Raw genomic sequence first — 17618 nt, 5'->3', positions numbered from 1 at the left:
AAAAAAAAAAAAAAGACAAAATAACTCCAAACTATAAAGGTGATTCACCAAAGACTCAAGATTGGGAAAATAATGCCCTAGGCAAAATGACCTCATTCTTGAGGGGCCAGTGGGAGGGTTTCCAAGGGTGCAGGTCTATCAGATTCATGAGGCCTTTGAGCAGAGTTCACTGATGGGACAGAACCAACGCTGCGGTCACAAGATTCTGCTACGTCTTATGAGGCTCACACGCCATACGCAGTACGCTATCAAAGCAGGTAAAAAAACCGAAGCCAAAGCAAATTCTTAGAACTTAAAAAAAAAAATCCTGTATAAAGCAAGATGCATCCCAGTATTAAGCTGCTCTCAGAAAATAAAATAAAATAAAATAATAAAATAAAATAAAATAAAATAGGCATTCAGCCAGCTGCTGTATTTAACAAGCAAAATACCATCAACTCTAGTTACCCAACTTTATTACTCCAGCTGCAGTGTAGAGACTTCACAGCCATTTGCGGGATGTACAACTTCCGCAGCCTTCGAACCACGGCAGAAAGCCATACACGTCTATAGAAGACAAGCCCATGAGGTACACTTTTTTGAAGGAAATGGCTGGGTCTCTTCACCAAAGTTTCCAGCATGTTCCAGTAACATATACCCTAGTTCTGCTTACAAACAAAAGGAGAAAGAGCAAGGCGTTATGACACGCACCCCTCGCAACACGGAGGAGGGTCATTCTGTGGGAGCGACATCTTTGGGCTCTGCATCGGTCTGTTCTGCTCCCGCTTCCGCGACAGCCGGGGCTGGCACCGGAGCCTCGACCCTCACGGCGTCTCCCTCGTCTGCTGCTGGGGCTTGCACTTCAGCTTCCACCGCTTCCTCGCCGCCCTTCTCGGAGGCCACGCCACACGCTGTCTCCACTTCCACCGGCTGTTCCGGGTGGGGACTGCTAGCGGCCTGGGCCGTGTCCATGGGGCCTTCTCCTTTGGCCAGCGTGTCACCGCTTTCTGGAGCCGGCGCTCCTTCCCCATCTACCGCTCTCACGGCTGCCGTAATGACCTCGGCCAACACCTCCGCGGCCACCTCCTCGGGCGTCTCCTCCTTCTCCTCACTCCCTAAATTGTCATCCCCTTCCATTTCTGGATCCACAGCTTCATTGGTGAAAGGGTCTTCACCCTGGCCAAGAAGAGCAACAGGTCAGTGCAAAGGAGAGAACGAAGGGGGCCCAGGCTGCCAGGAGCCCGTGTTTCTATGCTGAACAGCCAACAAGAGAAACGCTTCCCACGACAGCAGGTGAGGGCATCCCATGGGTGCTCGGCGCCTTCAGGTTCAGAAAAGGCGTCTCAGAATAGGCTCACCGCAACCGTTCTGCACCTTTTTTTTTAAAAAAAGATTTTATTTACTTGACAGAGATAGCGAGAGAGAGAGAGAGAGAGAGAATGAGCACAAACAGGGGGAGCAGCAGGCAGAGGGAGAGGGAGGCAGGGTCCCCGCTGAGCAGGGAGCCCAACAAGGGGCTTGATCCCAGGACCCTGGATCATGACCTGAGCCAAAGGCAGACACTTAACTGACTGAGCCACCCAGGTGTCCCGTTTTGCACCTTTTGTCTTTTAACTTTTATTTTCTTAGCTAGGACCTAGAACACAATGGGGAAAGCAGAATCAGGGGCTATTCTTGTTTTTAATACTAGCAATTTTGATACTTACAACTGGTTTTTAAAAGATGTACTTCTCCGTGCTCATTCAAAGGCTTTTTAGAATGAAGTATTTATAAAAATTTATTAACTTTATTTTAAAGATTTTTAGTTATTTATTTGAGAGAGAGAGAGGGGACACCTGGGTGGCTGAGTTAGTTGTCTGCCTTCGGCTCAGGTCATGATCCCAGGGTCCTGGGATCGACCCCCGGATCTGGCTCCCTGCTCAGTGGGGGGTCTGCTTCTCCCTCTCCCTCCCCATTTGTGCTCTCTCTGACCAATAAACAATCTTTAAAAAAAAAAAGAGAGAGAGTGAGAGAGATCAAGACAGCGAGCATGGAGGGGAGGAGCAGGAAGCAGACTCCCCGCTGAGCAGGGAGCCCGATGCGGGGCTCGATCCCAGGACCCTGGGATCATGACCTGAGCCAAAGGCAGACGCTGAACCACCTGAGCCAGCCAGGGGCCCCATTTACAAATATTTAATACAACTGCCCCCATTTTGCATTTTTTATTCAAGCATATAATGGTGAAGAAAAGTTCAAAAAGACCTAGGATTTCTTAACCCAACTGAAACAAAAAAGCTTCATAACAGGAAGTTTAGACTATTTTAAATTTTAGTTTCATTTACGTACACAGCCCTGGTTACAAGGGTGCCCCATTCTGCAGATAAGGAAAGGAGACTCAGCGAGTTGCCCAAGGCCACACAGCTGTTGAACACCAGTCAGGACGGACTCCAAGTCTGACTCTCAGAAGCCGAACTTAGGCAAAACTGTCTCTAGTTTAGAAAATATGAACATTATGGGGCACCTAAGTAAATAAATAAAATCTTAAAAAAGAAAGAAAGACAGAAAATGTAAACATTATCATTAGCAGATTAAGAAATAGGTTTTAAAATACAGCATTTAGGAGGTGCCTGGCTGGCTCAGTCAGGGGATCTCAGGGTCACGAGCTGGAGCCCCACATTAGGTGCAGAGATTACTTAAAAAAAAAAAAAAACTTTAAAATAAAGATAGTAAAATAAAATAAAAACAAAAACACTGACCAGTCACGGTTCTTAAACTGGTTATGCCCCTTTAATGGCTGGCATGAAGCGTCAAATACTAAAGGATTTAGTAACTGAGAGGCGGGCAGACAGGTTCTCGTAGTCGGGCTGTGCTGGTGCGTAAGAACCCGCCGCACACGCGGACGTTTGGGGCCGAGCGTTTACCCAGTGGACTTCCCAGGAGGAACCAGGGGCTCTCCCAGTCGGACTCCCCTCCAGGCCGCCCTCTCTGGGGCTCTTCATACTCTGCTCCAGTCACTAAGGCTCAGCAGTTGTGGCTCCACCTGCTCTTCCCCCCCCTTGAGCTGCGGGCTCACGGCTCGTTCTCTCTGCCAGCAAAACCTCCTTTTGGCTTCTTTCCTGGACCACCATCATCTAACTTGGATTGCCCGGTAAGCACCTCAGCATCCCTTGCTCAATGTTTCATGGCTATCCGAGGTGAGCCCTCACCACCATGCAGACCGATCAAGCAGGACCACGGCCCAGACCCTGGGCGAGCGGGGAGTCGCAGGAAACCCACCCCGATACATTCCCATACCCGCCCATTCTTCAAAAGACTCAGAGATGCTAAATACTGCACTCCGGATGCAACTCCACACTCGCAGAGTCCATCCTGCATTCCAGAAGCTTCTCCCGTCCACTGCACTCCTCAGCACAAACCTTGAGGTATTTTTCCAGCATCTTCACTATGTGTCTGTTGTTCAAAACGCTCTTAGCCACATGGAGACTGGTCTTCTTGAACTGTTCAGCAGCCAACTGCAGAGGGAAGGCAAGGTGGACTTTTACACATGGTGCACCCAGAGCAGCACGGAAACAAACCAGCCAGGCTGCCCTGAGCTGCCCTGGGATCAGCCCTAGTCAGAACGAGGACTACCACCTCTCCTCACTGCGGCAAATCCTGAGATGCCAGACTCCAATCATGAGAGAGAGGCGGCCCTGGAGGGATACCAAAACCGGGACTGTGAGGCAGCGTAAAAAAGTCTGATAAAAGATGAGAGCACAGGCACCCCACGGACGTCCAGGTCCCATGTGCACGCTCAAGGATGGCAAGAGAACACTTACAGACAGACAGGTGCTGTGTGGGCTCGGTATGGCAGAAGGGCAAGTTTCTTCTTTTCAGTTTTCTGAGTTGCAGTGACCTTACAAGTAAATTCAGCAGCAGCAGAAAGAATGCTGCAAACATTTGGCTGTTTTAGAGCTTGACCCATTCAAACGATAATCCCTTGTTAGTTTAGTGCTCTCTGGATGATCTTTCATAAACTAGTAGATGCCTGGGCAGGACTAAGGACAGGCACCAAACCAGGGATCAGCAAGCCAGAGCCTATAGGCCAAATGCAGCCTCGCCCATGCTTCACAACCGGACTCTGGCTGCTTTTGCCCACCAGCAGCAGACGTCAGGTGTTGGAAACCCCGTAGCCTGCAAAGCCAAAAACGTCTGTGATTTGACCATTAAAAAAAAAAAGTCTGCCAATATCCTGAGCTACACATTTAGCTTTGGGCCCCATCAGCTAATTAGGACCAAATAAGTTCTTAACTCTGGTTCCCCTAGGCCACGGTGCTCTGAATGGCCCTCAGCCTCCACTCCCCGGAAATCCAGTTTGTCAGCCACCGGGAAACTTACCTGTGTGGTTTACAGGGGACATTCTCAACCAGGAGAACTTCAGCTACTCTATTTAAGTCAACCCTAAGCAACACGTTTTTTTGCATCTTAGCAGAAACTGGGATGCCTCTTACAACCCACCAATGAAGTCAGAGACTCAGTGGACTGTCAAGAGCTCCTGAAGACGCTAGCATTCCCCACCAGACACGGAAGGCTCTGAGCCCCACCGCCGGGGCCCGCCGCCGCAGGGGCCCTCCTGGCGCGGCCCGAGGAGGGACTCACCCTGCGGTTGTGATTGTGGTCCACCGAGTGCAGGTGCCGCTGCAGGAGCTGATGCTGCGCGGGGATCAGCATGTCACAAGCCAGGCAGTGAGCGGCCTCGATCTTCTTGAAAAAGTGCTCCTGGCCAATCCCTGTCGGTACAACCCAAGTCTGGTCCAATCTGGGACAGCAGGCAAGTGATGCTCTCCTCCTGCCTCCCAAAAGGGCCCCCATTTTCTCCCGGTAGTCCCAAAGGACCAGGTTAGGACAGAATCTGTGGGGGCCCCCACCTGCCCTCCAGCAGGAGTGTGCAGACAGAAGTACCTCCACACCTGGGGATTTTATTCTTCAACTGTTTTCATCCCTCTCATCATTTTTCTTTACACAAAGAAGGAAAAAACACCAGAAGGCTTCGTATCAGTCCAACACGCTGCCAGCAGAGCTGTGACATTCATTAAGCCACGCTCTGTCCAGCACTATGTGCCCTGCCTGAGGGTCTTCCTGTCACATTCTCAGCAGCCCTGCCCTGGGCTGGCTTTGCCCCCAGCCGTGCATGCCTTAGCGGCACGTGGAATGGCATGCCCCAAGACCACAGCTCACCTTTGAAAGGATCTGGTTTGGGTTTCGTGCTTTCCTTCTCCATCAACTCCTGACGCCGCTTCTCAATTTTCTTATTCCTGTTTACGATGTACTCCTAGAGGAGAAGGAATGATACGAGGACAGTGTGGTGTGTGTGCCTATCTCTCAGCTGCACCAGAGGCAGCTCACCAAGGCGGCTACCAAGCCCTCGGCAGAGCACAGCCCTGTCTCAGCTGCCCCAAGGACGGGAAGACGGCTGTTTAAGCAGCTCCGTGGGCGGAACTCATAGGAACTACAATGGCCAGAGAGCTCGGCTCTCCCTCTGACCTGGGACTTGTACACTCTTATTCTGGAAAGTCCAGGCCTCATTTCCCTTCCCTTTCCCTTCTCTGTGAAGGATTCAATTCCTGGAGGACCATCAGGAAATACTGTGATTGAGGCCGAGTGTGCTTTACCTGGAGGAACTCCACTGTCTTGTCGGGGAGTTTGGTACTGATAAACCTCAGTGTCTCTTTGTGAAATTTGCTTTGTAGATGCTTCTGGATTTCTTCATCTTCAAAGCTACGAAACTTGCACACAGAACAGGCGAACTGAATCCTGGAGAAGGAAGATGAAAAGAACAGTGACATAGGAGTAGCCAGCTCATCTCTGGTTGGAACGGAAATGGAAACAGGGAAGCAATTTCTGTACCAAGACTTCTGACTTCACGTGGGGCATCAGAATAGCAGATGCCCCAGGTCTCCCCAACCTGAGAATGGGGGTGCGATCTTGCAAGTGTTCTAGGAAAATGATTCACGCGCCACACCAGTCTTTCTGGCCCAAAGGCCCACAAGAGAACACCCTAAGGTGGAGACTTTCCAAACTGTGGATTCCCTAAAGGCCCCCAGACCACTGCTCTGAGGCGGGGCGTAGTACCTAACTCTGTAACTTCTTTCTGCAGCCACCAGGGTAACATGGGAACCTCATTTTAACGTGAGGGAGAAATTTCTAAAGACCTTCCACAATCTAAAACTCAAAAACCCAAGATCAATTTTTCCACAGTGCTCAACTTTAAGACCCATCATATCAAACTCTATGGCTAAAAACGGATGTCTTCGTTGCGTACTTTCAAAACCTCACAAATGCAATCATGCTGTACGGCAAGGGGAGAGCCGCCCGCAGAGCCCTATGGCCCCTCAGTGGGGCGCTGCTTCCCTCAGCTCTGCCGAGGATGCTTTGGCGCATCTGGGCTGGCGGCATAGGCCCCGTGGCACTCAGGACTCCTCATCTACCAACTCAGACTTCTGCTGGCTCCCGATGCCTGCTTCTTTTGCAGAGACCCCCAACAGAGGAGTGAAAAGAGCGAGCTCTGGGGCCCTCTGTGTACGAACAGGTTATCAGGCAGCAGGCAAAGAAATTCAGGGTTCACACTTCCTGCTGCATCTTTACCTACCCTGTGACAATTTCTCCAAGTCTCTTTGAGGACCCTCTGTTTCTAGGGTGGATTCTAAACATTCCTTCTGAAGAAAAAGTCATCTAATTTCTCCTGGGGCATGAAGATAATCTCATCTAGCCATCATGTATTCATTTGTTCGAAAAAAGTGTTCTGGTGACTTTCTGTTTAACACCCTGAAGCTCTGACCTTCCGGTTCCTGGCTTTCTTGCCTCTACTGTCGGATCTTTGGCTAACTTTTTTTTTTTTTTTTTTTGCATTTCTTTGCACAGGAAAAGCACCACCCCATCTGAGCCTTAAGGGCAAGGATTTCCCCTTAAGTCAGGAAGAGAGTGTGTGTGTAGAGAAACCACCACATGTGGTCGAGACCTAAGCAACCAAGGGCTCCCGTAGCCACCAGTGGTTTACATTTCTAGTCAGCAGTCACCTGATCACTGGAAAGACAGAGAGGCACGTGGTGTGGTCACACCAAACACCCTTTGCACTTTTGCAACTCTTTTTCTATTTAGAGACAAAATTCATAAGGTATTACTCATCCACGTAGAATTGCCATGCTGAACTCGAGGTGGTCCGCGTTTGGATAAGGGACCCAAAGCACCTTCTTAGCAGCTCTGCTGAATGAAGTTCACTTGTCTGGGGTGACAGATACAAGCCAGGGACAAGGAAGCTCTGGGCAGGGGAGCAGGGGAGCAGGGGAGCAAGAGAGCCCCCTGCTGGACACATGTGGGCCATGGAGACCCACTGGCAAGAACAGAATGCCATCTGTGTTTCCCAAGTTTTATCTCCTTTCCCCTGACTCGGATTTCCTGACAGACTCCAGAGGCAGATCAAACCCGGCTGCTCCCCCATTGTGGAGTGAAGACGGTTGAGCTCTGGAGAACCCTGACAGTGCTCAGCTTCTGGCCAATCTCCCACCTTGCCTGTCTCCTCACCTGTCAGCTGCTCGGTCTCGCATCCGGTCTCTCCTCCTTTGCTTTTCTCTTCTCTTCTTTACTTCATCATCCTCATCGTCCTTCTCTCCTGCAACAGAGAAGTTCCTTCGAGACACCCTGAGAAGCCCACAGAGGAGCGGAGCACCAGGGCCTTGATGGGGGGCCACAGCTCAGCCACCACACCCCATACCCGCCGCTGCCTCCATACACGGCAGGGTCAGGACACCCTGAGGCACCAATAGTCTGTCAAAGGCTCCCAACAGGGATGGGCCTTTGATGAGAACCCTTCAGAGTTCCCAGGGAGTCACCTTACTGCCCCCCGTGGCCTAATAAGGCTGGGATGGGCCAGGGCCCAGCCCGCCCAGCCCACTCGCACCATGGCCCGCTTGCTCTCTGTCCTTTCCTATCCTGCTTTTCCAATCCAGTGCCCTACCATTGGGTCTTCTCCCAAACCCACTTAAGGAGAGAGAGAAGCAATTTTTCCCAGATAAAGAGGCAGCAGCTGGAAGGCCTCAGAAAATAAAGCAAGCCACTCTACTGCCCTCCGTCCCACCTCTAGGTGGACCATGAGGACTGTCCTGTCAGCCTCCTCTGAACTAGGGCCTCAGCAGGTATGACAGTCCTTGCTGGCCCAAACTCTATCTTCCACTCACAAAAACCGTCCATTTAGGGCCGTCCCAGGGCTACAAGGGAAGCAGTCCTAGAAACAAAAGTGGGAAGAGACCAACTGGTCCTCCGTGGTCCCCTGGGGACAGTGCAGGAGCTCCTCCGAGAGCCGTGCAGCCCAGCGCCCCAGCGTTGAGGCCAGGCCAGGCCACTGTGGCTCAGGGCCAGGGCCAGACACTGAGGAAAGGTTGGATAAGCATCTGAACTGTAACCCCTACCCCTGATGCCAGTCACGAGACTGTCCCACGAAGATGGCGACCGGCGTGCGCTGCTCAGAAGCCTCTCAAAAGGGCGTGTGGGGTTTTTGGCAAGAGGTCACTGCCTGAAACTATTACTGCTGTTTAATAGCAAAGTCATCCCGGGTAGGCAGCAGGACCTGTGCGCAATAAACATGTCACCTTTGCTTTAGCATTTGCCCTGCTGCACGAGCCGCTAAATGCTCTGCGTGGTCCCAAGCTATAGGCATAACTGCTTCAGTATCGAGGTGGGAGGACCTTGGCGGGGTGGCTCAGCCCGAACACACAGCAGAAGGAGCATGTAAGCCAGGGGCCTGCAGATTTACGGGAGCAGAGCCACGAAGAGCCAGCCTGTGATTCTTGGGGAAAACCCGCTATGGACAGACCCACGGGAACATGAAAAGAAACAAATGGTTTTTGGGTAAGCTCAAGGCCACGCTGTCTCAGGCTGCTTCTCCATGGCCCCCCGGAAAGGTTTAACTTTGCTCTGCTCTTGCCACTTGCTTTGGACTCTTAGGTCCCCCGCAAGGGCACCGGTGAGCCCTGCTGAGCAAGGATAGTCTCTGGAGGATCTTGGGTTTGGGTGTACCTGACAGGTCTCCCTCCCCCCACCCCCAGCTCCCAACCGGGGCAGGTGTCTGAACTCCGTCCCATACAGCAGGGAGCACTGCCGCTGCCACATCCCCACCAGAGGATGAGGGCACAAGCCTGGGCTGGCAACCGAGGGAACTGTGAAAAGAAAGAAGCCCAGGAAAAGACAGTACAGGGACCTGCACTGGCAAGCAGGTAATAGAGAAGACGGGCTGGAGAGCGCCTTTTCTTTTCTTTCTTGCATTTCTGAGACTTTCCCTTCCCTACTACTGCAAGCTGTTTCCCTTCCCTACTACTGCAACCTCAGAAATGAGGTTTCCCCCCCTCTCCACAGCCTGCCATCAAGTGAGGCAAACAGACCTGTTTCCAGCAAGTGCTGTTCTAAGCACTGCAATGAAGCCTCAGGGTGAGCACCACAGCCAAGGCCCACCCAGTGGCCACCAGTCCCTCCATCCAGGCCCCAGGCTTGCTCAGAAGGCCAGCCCGGATGGGAGCTTAGCAGACACAGGAAAGCTCAAAGGGGCACCAAGCAATGCCTACCTCTCTGCCTCCCAGGGTCGAAGAATTCGTCCTCCTGAAAAAGGGAACACACGAAGTCGGACTGTAAGGTGGAGTTTCCAGAACTCCACAACCGACCCAGCACCCTGCCACCACCTGGTCACAATGTGTCAGGAGAGGTCCCAGGGCAGTGGGAGAGGGTGAGTGTGTCCTATCACTTCTCTTGGTTGCCTTCTGAGATTCTATAATGACCAATGTGCTTTTTTTATTAAAGTCACTGGCCCTTTTCCGGTTCTTTCTACAGATAAAGAACTGCCCTTGGCAAACAGCACCTGCACAGTTCTGCACATGGGAGTGCAAACAGCCCATCCATCAGCTCTATGTCAAGAAAACCCAACTGGTAGGATGTTAGTTCCATCACTCTTTACCGAAAAGGGGCTTTATCATGTTCCCCAGCCATCTATTCATATTTACCAAAGGCTATAACAAACCAGGTGTAGATTGAAAACGATGCATCTAACTGAAAATCGGAACACAGCCCGTTTTTCTTAGGCATTGAGCTCAAGATTCGGTAAGTCAGCAGCAGACACAGAGATTCCCAGACTCAAGATCTAAGCAAACCAAACAGGGAGCAAGTGAGGCCCTTCCCTGTAATCTGACCATCAGAAGCACTTGGTCGCAGCCTTCATGCACCCAGGTCTCCAGGCCCTACCCCAGACGTGGATCAGAATTTGCAGGGGCGGCAAAGGCTCACCACCTCGGTGCTCGTGAGTGGTCATGGCTCAGAGCTGACCGTAAATGCCTGTCTCCTGTGACTGGCTCTAAGGGCTGAGTGACGAGGAGGCAGCTGAGCACCAGCACAGAGTAGGCAGGATGCGAGTCTTCAGTGCATGTTCGAAAGCCTCAGCCCACACAGTCCACTGCACTTACCATGCAAGTGGCTACTCACATCACTGAGGATACGGGAATGGCTGGAGAGAGGGCTGGGGCTTTTTTCAAGAAGGGAAGGATTGTCACGAGTGCAAAACTTAGAAAACCAGCTGCAAGTCAGGCTATTAAATCCACTTGCAAAGCAATCAAGTCTACCACAGAAGCTGTTCCTGCCTCCTTGGGAGAAAGAGGCGAAAGTAAAGAAATCCCACACCAGAGAAACAAAGAAGGGTGACCAGTGAAGATGGACTTACACCCCTGAATTCTTCATCTCCTGACCGGAAGTCAGCAGCTCCATCATCTACCAGACACAAAGAAGAGGGAAAGTCAGTCCCTTGGGGGTTGGCCCACTCCCTGTTTCACCCTCCCAGGCTCACTGTCCAGAGTGACCACGCTTGTCCTGAGTGCACTGGGGGCCTCGGGAGCGTGGGTGACACATGCCACCCTTGAGTTCGACACCTGTCCATGGTATGTATGGGCAGGCAGAGCACCAAGAAGGAAACAGACTTATCTTACACCCACCCAGGGCCTACCGTTTTCAGAAAAATCTCCTTCGCTGTCATCCCGGGCCAGTTTGGCATCCGGCTCATCGTAGATCTGCAACTGCTTCCGTTTCCTGCCCATGCCGTCTGGGCCACAGCGGTCAAACCCTCTCCGCCTGGGCTACAGACACAAGCACATCTGGTGTACCGCTTACCCGGACCATTAAGATACCCCAGAGAAACGAAGAACGGAAAGGTTGTAAGATCAGAGAACAGAGGCAGAAAAGATCTTTCAGAAAACAAAGGGAGATGACATAGTTGAGGCCTGCCGCCACCCCCAATTTCATGCCAAGCGGAAGAAGTCAGACACAAAAAGGCCATGTGTTATATGATCACATTCGAACGAAAGGTCTGGGAGAGGCAACTCTACAAAGTCAGAAAGCAGATCAGCACTTCCCAAGGCTGGAGGCGAGGACGGGGAGTGCCTGCTAATGGCAGAGGTTTGCATCATTCCCAGTTGATGGAAATGTTGTAAAATTAGATGGTGGTGAAGGCTGCACAATTCTGCACATTTTTACTAGAACTCAAATTGTGCACTTAAAAATGAGTGAATCTTAACAGGATGCAAATTTGCCTCCACACAGCTGTCTGAAAAGAAGGCAGATTAGAACTTCCTGACGGCTTACCCGATCCCTTATCCGGGTCTGTGACCGGCCACATCCATAGGGCACCGAGTTGTCATAACCGCCGGCCCCTTGCATGCCCATCACACCGAAGTCAGGGGCCATGGACTGGGAGAACAGGGAAGGCGGTGGCCGGCTGGGAGAGGGGCCTCCTAGGCCCCGCCCACCCACATAGTTCAGCTCGGTCCAGGGAGCAGACAGGGGCTCGGAGGAGGCTGCAGGCGGCATGAAAGGGTCGCTGCGCAGGAAGGTGCTGGGGTTGCTCCGGTCCTGGAAGCGGCCCTGGCTCTGGCCCCGGCCCCGCATGAAGCCATCAAGGGAGCCCCGCTCACGGGCTGGGTCCCGGCAGTCGCTGTACTGACTGCTAAAGCCACCATTTCGGTCAGGCCCCAGGTCAAAGTCATAATCGTAGCTATAGCTGGGGCGATAGGGATGGTGCTCAGGGAGGCAAGACCTGGAGTCATAGGACTCGAACGACTGGAAGCGGAAGGAGCTGCAAAGGAAGCATAACTGTCACTACACTCCGGGTAAAAGCCCAAGTTTCCTGCAAGGCTGGCTTCTCTACATTCAGAACAGCACACCATATTACCACACAGGCCTCCTAAATGCTCAGAAGGCACGACAAACCCCCTTGAACACTGTTGAATGAGGTACATGGAGCCCTTGGCCACAAGAACAAGAAAGAGGGTCTACAGGTACCTGATGCAGAAATAAGGAGTCTAGCACTAGCGTAGTCTACCTAAGCTCCACCACCCTGGACACCAACTAGTCCCATTACAATGCCTCTGCCCCAGTAACTGTCCGACTCATCTACTTCACACTCAGGAGGGAGCTGGGAAAAGCCCTCCCCGGAAGAGGGGGTACCCACTGCCACCTGCACAAAGCTCGGGGGGGGGGGATCCCCAGGGAAGGGTTCAGGTCCATAATCACCTCTCCCGGTCCTGCATGCCCTCCCCACCGCCGCTGCTCCCGCCCCTGCCTCCTTCCTTGGACATCATGTCCAAACGCTGGTTGATCTTGGCAATGAGGGAGTCAGAATTGTCGGTGCACGGCTCTGGGCCGTAAGAGGCCATGTGCACAGCAGGGGCCCCAGCTCCCAGGCCATCGCTGGCCTTAGTAGCCTCCCATGAGGCTGGGCCATAGCTGTAGGTCGCTCCTGTGGAGACACTGGTGTTCTGGGCACCATAATAATTGTAGTTTTCATAACCTGCCATAGGGAGGAAGAGCCAAATCAGAACTCAGAAGCCGCAAGGTCAGTTAGTCTACAGCAGACATGTCTGGGGAGAGCACCCATTACCCATATAGAAGGAAGAGCGTCAAGGAACCAAATGTTGCTGGTATCACCCCGTACTGTGCACACCACCTGCCAAAAGGCAGTAAGAGAAGGGCAGGGGCGCAGCCCCGGCAATGAGTGGTGGGTTTCCCGTGCCAGATCCGAGTCTTGTTCCCCATCCAAAGCCAGAGGTGGCTGAGAGCCCACGAGTGGCAGTGGGGGCTGCTGCTCCCAGAGCACAAGCACAACCCCCAGCCTCTAGCAAGTTCTCCTTGAGAATGCCGGGACCTGCCAAGCCTTCAGAAGAGCAACGAGCGCAGCTAGAATGGGAGATGGGGATGGGAGGTCCCTGTATCCCAGCCCTCCCGGGTAGCTGACCAGAGGAACATCTTGCCCACCCACAGACACCCCGAGGGCCTACCTTGCCAGCTGGCCACACCAGTTCCATAGGCACCTTAGAGGAAACAAAAACACACAAGAACTTTGTATACAGAGTGAAGGTACCTGAGACAGCCCCTCCAATCGTCACCTCAGTCCACTATCCGCAGGTCCAGAGCCACAGGCAGCTGTGGCAGTGCTGTGGGAGGCACCCCTGGTTGTCCATTAAGGCCAGAAATGGACGGGGCCCACTAGTTGTAAAACTCATTTCCTACGGAGCACTCAGCTAAGCATAACCAAGACTTCTCTCGTAGGCAAGCCTCACCTCCCCCAGCAGGACAAGCAGAAAGGACGCTGCAGCATTCCCAGGAAGTGTTCAGCCTGGGCCACCAGCCAAGAGGCCCGATCCCCTGGCAGAGCCCTTCAAAAGTGCCAGTTCTCACAGTAGCCAGAGCTCAGGCACCACTAACACGGACAACACATCAGTGGAAAATCGTGTCCCCGACTCAACTGAGCAAGGGGACATTAATTATGTACCCTAGCGACATGGAGGGACTCCTCCTGGAAAACTTGGTGATGGGCGAAAAGGTGACTCCACCACCCCCAGTGGTGCTAGGGGCAAGTTCCAGGTTCAGAAAACAAAGAGAGCCGTTATCCCATCCCCTGGAACAAATGCTGGCAAAAAGCAGAAAACCTCACCACCAGAGAGGACATTCTGGTCCTTCAAACACAGGCAGCATGGTGATCCAGATTCCAGAGCAAGGGCAGCAATCAGGCCCCACGCCAAATCTAGCCCACTGCCTGTCTTTGTAGGGCCAGAAAGCTAAGAATGCTTTTTACCTTTTTAAACAGTTGGAGATGGAAAAAAAAAAAAAAAAAAAGAATATTTCATGACATGAAATGCATTCTCTGCACCCTTCACATACCTGTCAAAACTCACAGAACTGCTTAACCAATGACTATTAACTGTGGATCATAACTGTGTACCGACTTTGACTTGTTACTGACCATAAATGTATCCTACTAATGTAAAATATTAACAATAAGGGAAACTCCTGGGATGAAAAGCAGAGGAAGCACAGGGAATCCTGTACTATCTACTCAATCCCATAAGTCTCAAACTATTAAAAAATAAAGTCTATTAATCATAAAAATCTTTCATTATACCCTTGGCTATTTACTTAGAATAACCCAAATTCCTAAAGCAAAGACTATCACATATGGAAATTATATGGTATGCAAGTTTCAGTGCCCTTAAGTAAATATCACCGGCATACAACTACATCTATTTCTTTATAAACCTCTCTGTGACTTTCACATTGCAAAGACTGTGTAGCTCCCAAAACCAAAAAAATTTTTACTATGTAGCCCTTTACAGAAAAGGGTCTCCGGATCCCCGGGCTAGCCCCAGTCCTCCTGTCAGCCTCTCCAGGTTACAGTTCACTGTCCCTAGGTTTGTCACGCTAGTACCTCAGATCAGACCTGTGGGGGTGGAATCCGTGCCTCCCCGTAAGGTCTTACCTTGGGTGTTGGTGGGTCCAGCACTCCACGCCCCATAGCCTGTGAAGAGAAGACCTGTGAGTGAGGATCCTATTTGTCACAATAGACAACAGGTGCTTCTGAGGTGCTCCGAGGAGCCAAAGCGATTGCCTTGAAGGAGGGTTCGGTGCCAGCCTCACAAGGCAGCAGAACCACAGCACTGTCCCTCTAAAAGTCCTCCGTAGCTGGCTGATTGCATTACCACATTCCACCCGCCTGAGGTCAAAGCAGAAAAGAGTTGGGGTGAATAGGCTTTGGGGCCAGCTCTGCTGGTGGCCTGCTGACAGACTCTGGCCTACATCTCAGTCTGCAACTCAGGAGAACACAGGATAAACTGCCAGCTGGCCCAGCAGGACACAGTTGTGTCCGCACCCTGGGGCAGTTCGGCTCACCAAGCAGCCTTAAGTCCCCCATAACTGAAAAACAAAGTTCAGAATTTGGAGATGACAGCAGTGCCTCTGCAGGCCTCACTTCTTTGTGACTTTGGACCCTCCAATGGTCCCCTGGGCCTTCAAGTCCCCGGGCCTCAGCCTGGCCTAATTTATCCGGGCTGCACTCCTCTCTGTGATGGCTTCCCTTGCCCCCGCGGACTCCCGTGACAACATCTGTCTGGGCCCTCTTCATTTCTGTGTCCCTGGAACCCCAAACAAAGCTGGGCATGGGCGGCTATCCACACCTGTCAACAATCCCCAACATTACAGAACAGGAATACAGCCTCTCTTACCAGAACAACCCAAGCCACTAGCTAACTGCTTAGTGTGTGCTGACACACGACAGGAACTGAGTGTCCCTGAATGCTGTTTAGAGATGAGAGAGCTAACGGTTAAAAGTTAGGGGACTTGACCCAAAGACACACTGCTGATGTTTGCCCTCTGTAGACTACAGTCTCCCCATGCCACACAGCCTTCTATGTGTGTGAGGTAGAAGGGGCACAACTATGGGGCACTGGTCTAAGTAGCATACACTAATCACATAACCTCACAACACCCCTTTAGATGGGTAATATTTACCCTGTTGTACCCAGAAGCTCAAGTAGCTGTCACTTGCCCATGATCATGGAGCTGGAGAATGGAAGAAAAGGGACATGACCTCAGATCTAGGTGCCTCCTACACCCAGAGAACAACTGTCAAGGCTCAGCAAGTCCTGAGAAATAACTCTAGGTGGCAAAGCTACAGAAGGATTCAGGGAGGCCCCACTATCTAAACTGAGCCTGAAGGGTTTTGGCAGACAGGAAGAGAGGGGAATAAAACCTCTTCGTGCTCAGGGCGTGAATGGGGCAGGATTACTCTCTGAAAAATCTGGTGGGAAGCGGGCAAAGAATTGTGAGACGCGGTCGGACTGCAGAAAAGACCGGAAAAGCCAGGGTGAGACACCCAAGCACACCGTGCGCCTCAGGACCTCCCTTGCAATTCCTGCTGGTGGATCCTAACACTGTCTCCTTTCAAGATCTGTGCCTTCCTCTAGCTGCTGCAGCCAAGATCAGACTGCTTGCTTCTCCAACCTCATATACTTGGATAAGGACTTCACCTGGTCAAGCCCTACCCCACGTATCCCAAACTTCGACTCTCCCTGCGGGCACACTTGGCTTCCAGCACAGAGTAAAAGCCTCCTAGGAACCTCTGATTCTGGACACTGACACCGGGTCGCTCGAGAAGATCCGTCCTGCCGCAGGCCCCGAGGCCCAAGGGGCACATTTCCTCTTTCACAGCCCTCAGCCATCTCCAGCCGCCGCCCCCCCCCGAACATCAGGTTTCCAACTTTGCACAGAAAGATATCCTACACCTGACCCCCCCAAGTCTTGTCCTAGGCCAACAGGAGTCATGCACAGGGCAGGAGCCCGCCGAGACTGACCCCTGCAGGGGCCGCGCTCAACTCCACTGCGCGGCACCGCGGAGTTGGAGGTGAAAGGTCCAACCGCGCGCCGCCGGGACGGCTTCCGGGACCGGCGCGACGGACCACGTGCATCGCGCGCAGGCCCCCGCCAAGCCCCACAGCCCGGAGACAGGCAGCCGAACTCCCCCGGCCTCCAACAGCGGACCCCGCGCCCCACGAGCTCTCGCTGTGGCTCCGCCCCCGGGCGCCGCCATTTTGTGGTCTTCCGAAGTGGAAGGCGGGCCTCCGAGCGGCGGGGTCGACCGGCCCAGCCTCGCCGGGGATGAGGGGTAGAAACGGCCAGGACAGCCCACGGCGCCCCCCGAAGCCCGCCGCAGCGTCTGCCCGCCAAACCCCGCCCGCCTCCTCAAGCCTCGCCGGCCAATCCGCACGCAGCGACCCGGGAGTGACGGCTCCGAGGTCCAATGAACAGCGCGCGCGCGCGCCCCGGCCTCCTCTCCGCTGGGTCGGGCTGGAGTAACCGCGTTCCGGCGTAGGTCCGGGCCCGCGGCCCTCTACGCAGCAGTGGCTGCGTTGCCCAGGCAGCGCCTGTCCGCCCCATCCCGCACTGAGCCACCCAAACGAACCTCCGTAGCCCTGCTCCATGTCTTCAGCTCGGCCCGCCAGCAGCCCCTTTTTCTAGGCTGCCACAGAACGCATGCGCTCAACACACCTTCCACCGTCTGCTACTGGAAGACCAGGAGCACACGTCACTCCTTCCGCACACCACCATTGGCTGGCTTTCACTGCGTACCCGCCCCAGCGGACCTTCCGGTTGCTTGGGCTTGGCTTTCGCAGCATCTTGGGAGTTTTGGTCCGGCCACGGAGTCTTACCGCGCGCAGGCGCCTTCCTCTTCCTTCCCGCCGTTAGTGCGCAGGCGCACCCCCACCCTTGCCCGGGTCCCGTGCGCAGGCGCACGCCGCTCCTTCCTACGTCGACTGTGCTGCACA

At 53.1% G+C, this 17618-nt stretch overlaps 1 protein-coding gene across 1 annotated transcript; it reads right to left on the bottom strand.

Moving 5' to 3' along the window:
* AKAP8 (A-kinase anchoring protein 8) lies at window positions 1-17381 on the bottom strand. Its single transcript, XM_045778856.2, has 14 exons — window positions 17255-17381; window positions 14777-14815; window positions 13299-13331; window positions 12535-12811; window positions 11608-12097; window positions 10973-11102; window positions 10694-10740; window positions 9552-9585; window positions 7519-7606; window positions 5610-5751; window positions 5176-5269; window positions 4597-4727; window positions 3375-3470; window positions 1-1155 (listed from the first exon to the last, which is right to left on the bottom strand). Exons 1-14 carry the CDS (start codon window positions 17271-17273, stop codon window positions 712-714), a joined length of 2064 nt encoding a protein of 687 aa, XP_045634812.2. The 5' UTR covers window positions 17274-17381; the 3' UTR covers window positions 1-711.
* Between the last annotated feature and the right edge of the window lie 237 nt (window positions 17382-17618).

Source organism: Ursus americanus, chromosome 14 (genome assembly GCF_024610735.1).
Source record: "Ursus americanus isolate L20-20 chromosome 14, mUrsAme1.1.p, whole genome shotgun sequence".
Classification (NCBI taxonomy): Eukaryota; Metazoa; Chordata; class Mammalia; order Carnivora; family Ursidae; genus Ursus; species Ursus americanus.
This window is presented reverse-complemented; position numbering and strand designations above follow the sequence as displayed.